Source organism: Protomyctophum parallelum, assembly GCF_964188405.1.
Source record: "Protomyctophum parallelum genome assembly, chromosome: 17".
Taxonomy (NCBI): domain Eukaryota; kingdom Metazoa; phylum Chordata; class Actinopteri; order Myctophiformes; family Myctophidae; genus Protomyctophum; species Protomyctophum parallelum.
In genome coordinates this window covers 35,793,374-35,802,483 of record NC_139719.1, presented here as the reverse complement: position 1 = coordinate 35,802,483, position 9,110 = coordinate 35,793,374, and the positions used below count along the sequence as shown (strand labels likewise).

At 40.9% G+C, this 9,110-nt stretch overlaps 1 protein-coding gene across 1 annotated transcript in view; it reads right to left on the bottom strand.

Moving 5' to 3' along the window:
• Window positions 1-1,842: 1,842 nt before the first annotated feature.
• LOC310874725 (sodium-dependent neutral amino acid transporter B(0)AT2-like) overlaps window positions 1,843-9,110 on the bottom strand; it is a gene marked incomplete at its 3' end in the record, with an annotated part of 19,942 nt that continues 12,674 nt past the window's right edge. Inside the window, exons 11-14 of the mRNA XM_083787589.1 lie at window positions 8,910-8,917; window positions 8,485-8,547; window positions 2,119-2,309; window positions 1,843-1,848 (exon numbers count right to left, since the gene is read on the bottom strand). Of these exons, the coding sequence (XP_083643715.1) occupies window positions 1,843-1,848; window positions 2,119-2,309; window positions 8,485-8,547; window positions 8,910-8,917 (268 nt within the window). The remainder of the gene's footprint in view (window positions 1,849-2,118; window positions 2,310-8,484; window positions 8,548-8,909; window positions 8,918-9,110) is intronic.

Here is a 9,110-nt window from a genome sequence, read left to right as displayed (position 1 = left end):
AAAGCATGAATGTCTATTTCAAACAATGTGTTTTGACTGGGGGTATTTTGACAGCAGGAATTGCCTGTCATAATTTGACCCCCCAGTATGAGGATGTATTAGGATGTTGATATTCATTCATCAGCCAACACTCCCCACTGACAGGTAGTCATCCATTGGCGCCTCCTTTGTCTGACCAGAAGTATAATCCTTCTGTGCGTTGCGCTGTCGTTGCCGCTGAACAGCCCACATTTCAGCCTCGGTGGAACTCGAGAGGTTTCTCTGCAGTCTGTAGCTTTTGGGTTCCTCCTCACAGAAGAAGTGGTTTGGGCTGCCAACCCTCTCCACTCCAGGTCGCCGTCTCTCCGGTCGTCTTCCGTCTCCCCAGTTGTCACCACATTTTTCGTGGTCGTCAGTCTGTTCCTGGTTGTCATTGGTACTCCTGACTCCCAGTCTTTCAGTAAATAAAACATCCCCACAGCATATATTGCATGTGCCTATGTAGCATAGTGGCTCAGTGACCTCTGCCTGGTCTAGTGCATGGTTAAGATGTTGGACTTCCACACGGGAGACCAGAGTTCGAATCCCGGGCGTTACATTGGTGCCGTGACCCGGATCGGGTTTCCCTGTGGGAGGAGGTCAAAAGGGGGGTGAGTGTAGCATAGTGGCTCTCTCTGACCTTTGAGGCCATCAGGCAGAGGCTCTGAGTCTAATATCTCCCCTGGTCCAAAGGGATATCCCTTTGGTCTAGTGGTTAAGATGTTGGACTTTCACACGGGAGACCCGAGTTTGAATCCCGGGCGTTACACCTATATGGTGTGAGTTCTCTGTTTGTGTGCCAACAAGAATGATCATGGCCACATCCTATACCATACTTCATTGACTGGGGTCTATATGTAGTCGCCTCCTTCTTTCTTTCTACCAAATCTGTTCACTGAAAATAGCACACCTACAAGTGTTACATATCACGTTTCAACGCTTTGTTAACTTGTAGATCAGCTATTTTCACAGAATACTGAATTCACAGAAGTTCTCACTCGGAATGTTCACCTATTATCATGTACCCAGAATGTTTCACGTGGTTAAAGCAAGTTCAAGTGCATAATGTTCTACTTGCTGTTATTTTTCCGTAATTGTATTGTTGGATATAAATGTTCTGTGTAGATAATAATTTAATAATTTAAGTGCAAGAAAGTTTTAATAAAATCATAATCATGACGATAGGCTATCATATGCCACAGTCCGTTTTTCAAATGTACCTTGTAATAGATACGCACATGACATTTCCATGTTTACCTTTAATCATTGAGTTGATCTGATGTACATATAGGAGGTTCAGCATCTTGCTCAACAGCACTTTGGCAGTACACAATGCTTCAGGAAGGGATTGAACCTGGGACAATCACTGACCACTGAGCTATCCTTGCATCTTTACAGAGTCAGAGATTACCATGAAAAGACCTTTTATTCCTCAGTTTAGTGATACAATTGATACCTACCACAAGATAATGTTATAGCAAACAGTACTAACTTCTGTTCTAGTAGTGACTACAGTCCACAAGAAAACCAATTAGTTAGTGTGTGATTCAATATAATGGTAATTGTGTCTAATGACAATTCATTCAACAGATTAGACAAAGCTTTTCTCAAGGTCCTTAGCAGATATAGTTCGGAGAGCAGGTGAGGAGAGGAAGAGAGGCGGGAAGGAGGGAGGTGGGAGGGAGGGAGGAGGCGATAGGCTGGGTGGGACAGAGATGATGGACGGGGTGTCGGAGAGAGCGCCATAACTGGGTTTCCGCACATCTCCCATGAATCCAACAGAACCGTGGAAAAACATGGGAGGATGATCCGTGGAGTCCAGGGTTAAATCTGAAGAGAGAAGAGAAAGGCAATAACACCGACATTTTCTGAGGTTGCTTTTCTGCAAAAGTGGGAATATTGCTGTGATCAAGAGCTAATTGTTCAGTGTTCAGTCTATCTTGTCATCTTGGGATTTTTTTGTTATTAGTGCTCTAGATAGGGAATAATATAGTACCTATACATGACTCCTGCAAAGTTTATGGCATAGATTCAGAATGCTGCTGCTGTTCTGTGATAAATGTCACAATATGACAACCTTGTTCCTAGCATGAACCTTACTTGTTCTTCCAATTCACACAGCAGAAGAGTGACAGTGTTACCTGTGTCATCGTGAAGCTGGGTGTGCAGGTATTGGTGTTTGGTGTAGAACTTGTTGTAGATGCAATAGACTGCAGCCATCACAAGTATCGTTCCCATGGCTGCAGCAATGAACACACCCACTTTCTCATTGGCTTTGACTATGTGGGCGTCTGCAGAGGGACAAACGTATGAGGGTGAGGGGCGCTCTTATAATCATACATCATCATACATCACATTCCGTGCTCAGTCAATCAAATCATCACAAATCTGGTCATTCTGGTAGTGTTTACTGGGTGTTTCTGTGTTTATGGAGGTTCCTAAACTCCATGCGGTTCAACCTCGCCCCTCATCGCTGAAACACACATAGCCCTCATCTTAACGGTATCTCCCAATCCTGTTTGACTTGGAAATACGATATATAATATAAGTCGCATTTCAGCTGGAATTTCATACCTATTCAAAGTTCAAACTTAATAATGCTATTCCATTATAAACTAAATGAAAGTGGAACATCAAAATAAGAAAAAATAAGACAATACCATTTTACATATAAATGGCCCTCCTCATTGACAAGACCTTTTCAAGAAATGAAGCAAATGGCAAAAAGTAGTATGTGGGACATCTTCCCTTCCACTATGGAATTTACCTTTGTAGCCCAAACTTGTCTATAGGTTCAATGTGATTATATTCATATCTCATAGCAAGAATACATTTTGTTTGTGCCACTCTAGACTTACATGTTTGCTTTGCATTCAGGGGAGTGGTTTCATCTTTTCGGAGCAGGTCTCCTGTGTGTGGTGAAGGAAGTGGGGGGGCTACGGGTGCCTGGTGAGGGTTGACGCTTTGCTCAGACAGCAGGGTGATCTCTGAACAGCTCAGGGGAAGAAGCACCAGCAGCATGCACAGAGCTATCAGGCCAGCCATGTGGACCTCTCAGCTAGTACACCTACAGACTGTACTGTATAGGAACAATTAGTTTGCATTGTTGAGTGTCTCTGTTCTTTTAGCTTTCTTTTGTTTAACTTTGCCAAGATAATGTGTAGTCAATCAATTCCATTCTGATGCTATTATTGAAATTCATTATCATTTAATGTGTTCCCATTTTGAATCAGCATCATAAGTTTAGAGACTGTTCTTTTAGAGTTTGCAATACACAACGTCTAGTCTACCATTAGCCCATTTGCCACAACCAGGCCAGTGCATGGCTAATGGCTTGCCCAATTAGCAGGCATTTTCCTCCTGACACCAAATTTCCACTGATTTGACTTGACTGACTTCAAGCAAATCATTGGCCACAGAGACTTAAGTATTATCATCAGCTCTAGTGTGCCCTGTGCACATCCGCTGACGCACACACAGTATAATTATGCAAAAGAAATATAGCAGTTATACATATTAGTTATATATAAAATGAAAATTGTCATTTGTATTTACCTGATGCTGATGCCAGGGTGTCGTGGTTACATCTGCTGCATGTGTTCCTTTCTTATCAGATTCCAATTAGCTCCTCCCATTGGGCCCCATGTAGGTTGAACTGAAGCCGCTTCCAAGACAACAATACTCCCTAGCCAATTGCGTCTCCAAAGGGATGCACACGACAGATTAGAAACACAGAGAATGTGTTTCAGAGAATGGCACATGATGTGTCAGACAGATATCCTAGTTGTTTACACATGTAAACTACATGATGGAAGAGAAAATTAACATCTGCTTTTATGAGGTGGATTATATTTGTATGTTGATTATTCAGAAATATAATAATAATAATCCAACTCCTGAACTGGGCCCAAGAGTTTAACATTTTGTAAGTGGAGCAGATTTGGATTTTGGGTAGTTTCAAAACCAAAAAACAGGATTGGGATCACTTGATGTCCGATCTGTAATCATACAATTATCCCAGAAAACAATAAGTCAATAAGAAATATAAGTTAATCGAATATTATCATTAACAACCGAAATCCAAATCTGATCCACTCGGATAGTGATTAAAGGTTTTGAAATATTGGGCTCTGGGGACAACTATAATACATACAAACTGCATTTACCTGGTTATAAGTTACAGTTCTAATCAAAATCCCCAAATGAACGCACAGTATACAGTAGCCGTGGGTGTCCTAGAAGAACTGCTTTAAAAGATGAGGAATGCAATAAGAGAAACAGCTGGACACAAACACCAAATAAGAAATTAATCAAAAATATCTCTCATTTAAGTGTCATCAAAAAGGATCAGTGTGTAACGTGCTTTAATGTGTGCAACAGAGCACTCTGTTGACACAAAGAAGTATTACAAATACCTCATGAAACCAATAAAAGGAGATTATTAAATAAAATAAAACTCAAATTACCCCAGAAATGTCTTCTTAATAAGTATGACTTTACATGGTGAAACTTTAACACAATTGTTGAAACTAAATCGCACTTGAGTTGCATAGTGTAAAGTCATGGGCAACTTTGTGTAACTATCAAGTTGCATGTAAATGACATTTCATGCCATTTAAAACCTGCAACCAGCTGCATGAATATAGCCATAAGAGACAACTATGCAAAAGGCACTAGAGTATAAGTACTCCAGGGAATCATTGGTGGAACGATACAGGATATTCACAATTATAAATATAAAACAGATTATGAATGTAAGAGAGACAAGCATATTGTGGGAAGCAATTATTAAGGCTGGGGCTCAAGGATGCTTGTTTTCAAATAGATGTAAAACAAGTGATTACGGTTCCATTTGTACAGTGCAGTTACAAACATATAAACAATGAGCAAACAAATTAACAGATTTACTGTGATCCTGTACAAACACTTAAGGTGATGATTATGGTGCATTTTCTCCAGAGCAACTACAGCATATAACACAATCTCTCTTACAACACATCACACATGATTTGGTGTCATTATGGCCAAAAATACAGTATGTTTTTGTTTAACTTGCAATTCTTGGGAAACACTCAAATGGGAAGGCCCGGTGTTCCATTCCCATCTCAAGGACATTCAATAAAAGGACCAAAGGACTGCTAGATAGGAAAAAATACACAAAGTGTACTATGCCGTCAGCCAAAATATTGTGTTGAGAGCCAGCTGCCACAGCTTGGTGGATAAGTTACCTTGGCAGAGATGTACCCTTGATTACAATGGTCTGGGCAACCAGCCATCAGAGAAATGAAATGTCTGTGTTGACAGAGTAGTGGCTACAATACTCCTATACAAGGCAAAATCAGGAGTGTTAATTTAACTCTAAAAGTGTACAAATTAACCAGTAAGATATAATAAAATCCTGATTTCTATCTGTAAAGACATTATTACACTTTGGGGTCGATTTAGGACTTCTATGTTACTTACTTCTATATTACTAATCTAATTACAGTATTATGATCTGGGGGCGTGTAGTATGTCATATTGCAATTTGGGCATGTTAAGAAGCGCTTTTGACACCCCGCGGAGTGCGCAAAACGGCCTTGAATTAGTCATGGGTGTGTTTAAGGCGTGTTTGAGACGTACCCAATCAACATGTCCGTACTATTCTCTTTACCAGTCAGCTGATGTCACATACGGAATGCGCACTTTGGGGGTCGTGGTATGACATTTCTTCAGGCTGGCACCATAGAAGACATGACATGCCTTTGTCACATTTGGGTTAATTATTCCTATTGCACTGCATGCTGTCACCTTTATGCCTCAAAAGAACAGACCCACCTTTCAGATCGGAATGGAATTGCGAGTAGATAGCAGCATATTGGCAAATTGCCAATCCATGCGTAATTAATTAATTTGATAACGATAGAACCATGTACCATACAGCGAATGAAAGCAAGATTCATAAGGAATATGGAGATTTTTACATTTAATAAAACGGTTGAGAAATGAGAGAACCATGAGTGTTTATAGGCTAATATCAACGTTTTTTTATGAAAGACCAAACGGGCTGTGAACTTGAAGAGCTCAATCACCATCCCGACACGGAAGAAATATAGCCTAGTGCATGCATGTATATGCACTGTTGCACTTGCACACAGTAGCCTACACACGCTCTTTATTTGTTTCTATTGAAAAACACCAGTAAAATAACGTTTATTATATTTTATTTCATTCAAGTCACGACGAAGGAATGAGTTGAATGCGTGCTGCGTAATGCTGTGGCCCAGATGGTATGGTCTTCGCTGAGTTCGCTCGTAGCATTTTATTGAAGAAGACTTGAATCGGGTGTGATACAGCATATGAAAGCACATTTCCCACGGATTATGGAGATGTTTTTATTTATTTTTAAGGTTGAGAAATGAAAGAATTATGGCCGTTTCTAATCTCAACATTTTTTTTAAATGACGCAAAACTGCCATGTCTCATAGAAACAAGTAAATAGGTCTATAAAAATAAGCGCATATAACAGGGGTCTGTAACCTATTTTAAATGAAGTGCCATGTTTTTATTTTCTAAATAGTGAGTCTGCCATATCCAGATTAATTTGAATGACACCACATTAAAATAAAAAAACATATTTTGATTGTCCACAAATATAAAGTTCTTCCTTCTTTTTAAATATGTTCTTGCACATTGTTATAATGATCATTATATATCCCCCTGCAGTCAGAGTTCATAGTTTTTAATGAATGAATGTGATGCATTGTGAGCTGGTATAGATCTGCTATTTTCAAAAGTAATCTTTTTATTTAATTTTTGATTAGCTGTCCTTAGTTGGGCAAATGCATTCATCTGGGGATCCTTGACATGGGAATGTGCTGTGTGACGATCACTGGTTTAAACAACATTAGGAGAAAAGCCCAAATAACCACTTTAGAAACAAGAAAAGCAACCACACAAAGCAACTTTACAGAAAAATAAGCCGCTTATAATAAACAGACATGGCAACACTCTACCAGCCTTCCAGAGCCGCTCAAGTGTCAAATCAAACAGTGCTTTTTGCGTTTATGAGGTGGTCAGACCCACGTCTAATCGTTATGCGCTGAGTGTCTTTAGGTCAAGGGGCTTAATAGCAAATTGCGCAAAGCGAGAATAATTAACATATGGACACTCCCACAATGCTAAAATATTCAGGGACGCGGTATGCCAAATGTGTGTGCGTTCAACACGGGCCGAGTGCGTTCAACACGGGCCGATATGCCTTTCATAATACGAATGTGCGCAGAGCGAGGCCAATTTATGTATCACGACCTGGTAAACTGCACCTTCAAAATCGACCTGTTTGAGTGGTGCAACCATAGGGTGCTGCACTCCATTGCCCAGCAATGTGTCCCTATGTATTTGTATGTCTGTTTAGAGTACCAACAGGTGACAAAGTGGCGCTGTTGAGCTTCACACTGCACAGGTGCTTGATGGGTAGCTGAGTTTTTAGCAGCCATTACGTGATTTTGGGTGCGACAGTACAGTGACAGTACAGTAGAGGGACCCCCTGTGGACCCTCAAACTGTAACTTTGTTTTTCCTGGGAGTCTGAATGTTCCGGGGACCCCCACAGGCACACGGTAACTCAAATCTTGTCATTTCTCGACCGTTTCGGAAGTGCTGCAGCTCGCCGGAACAAGGCAGGCACCCTGGGCTCGTTCCTGTGGGTCTGGAGGTTCCGGGGACCACCACACGGAGTTGCACCACTCACTTCACACGGGTGTGATTTGTTTTTACCTACTGACCCCCAAAAACCTAAACAATTTAATGAGCACTGGTTCTGTGGGTTGATGATATACAACTCCACTGACGACCAAAGGACTTCCAGATGCGTGTGATCTCCAGTCAGACAGTTCTTTTTTTTCCAAAAGGGGCCAGTCAGAGGATGCAACTCGCCTCCCATAAGAACCAATAGTTTTGCACCTTAACTCACCATTTATTCACACTATACAAACTCAGAACAGGGCAGATTAAGACAATCTTTAAAAGATTAACACATGTCCACACTAGACAATGTGTTGGACACAGAACAGACAGCCATACAAGGTGAACAGGTGCCCACCACCAACAGACTCAACACCAAAGGATTGACACAAATTCATAAAAACCTAACTACTAGTGCCCGACACATGACTTCACACTTAATAAATAAATTGCTTGTTTTGCTTGTGGAGGCTACCGTTTGCGCCTGAGAGCCAATCGCTAATGACGTGACCCGCTTTGTAACAATAGAAGCATTGCCTGCCTGACTTTGGGCTTGGAGAGGCCCCGTTAGGTCGCTGGATTTGAGTCAGCATTTTGCAGGGTATCCTCATGGGTCGATGTTTCACCCTCACGACAAAGATGCTCTTGTTTGTCAGGTCAAACTCCCCTGCCAAGACTGCAGCTTTGTCAAATGGCTCAGTAGCAGGACTTACATGTCCTCGGAGACCTCAGGGTGACTTACGCACGATGCAAGCTACCAGCAGCAGCTTCAGGGTCATCTGCTGGGGCCTGATGCAGTCTGAACCTACTAGAAGAAGCAGGTCTTTAAGAATTATTTGAACGCCCCCTTAACCAAAGACACAGATTGTGCAGCAATTACATGTCATCTTTCACACACAACTATCAACCTGTTGCAAATTAACCCTGATCAAATGAATATAAGTTGTAAAACCCTACTCTTTTGGACAATGATATGAAGATGAGAACACCAGTACCTTTATCTGGGCAGAGGTGCTGTAAATAACAGTAACACACCACATAGTTGTGAGTGACTGCACTGTGTAAATGACATGAATGTATAATACCTGATGAGTTTCATTTAAACTGTAATTAACTCTTCCAACTAGGTCTCCTCATGTGTCCAAGACAACTGCGCTCAAAACACACCTGCTTTCCTAAAGAAATCAATTTGTTAAGATAATAGATGTTAACAGAATACCATACTTCACAATATTTGTTGTAAGATTTTTACTTTACATTAATCCAGTTGCATTGACAATGCGAAATGTTGTTTTACATTGGACAATACGTGAGCTGAGAATACTTTTTTCTTCACTCTTTTCTTTTTTACAAAAAAACTAATCTGAA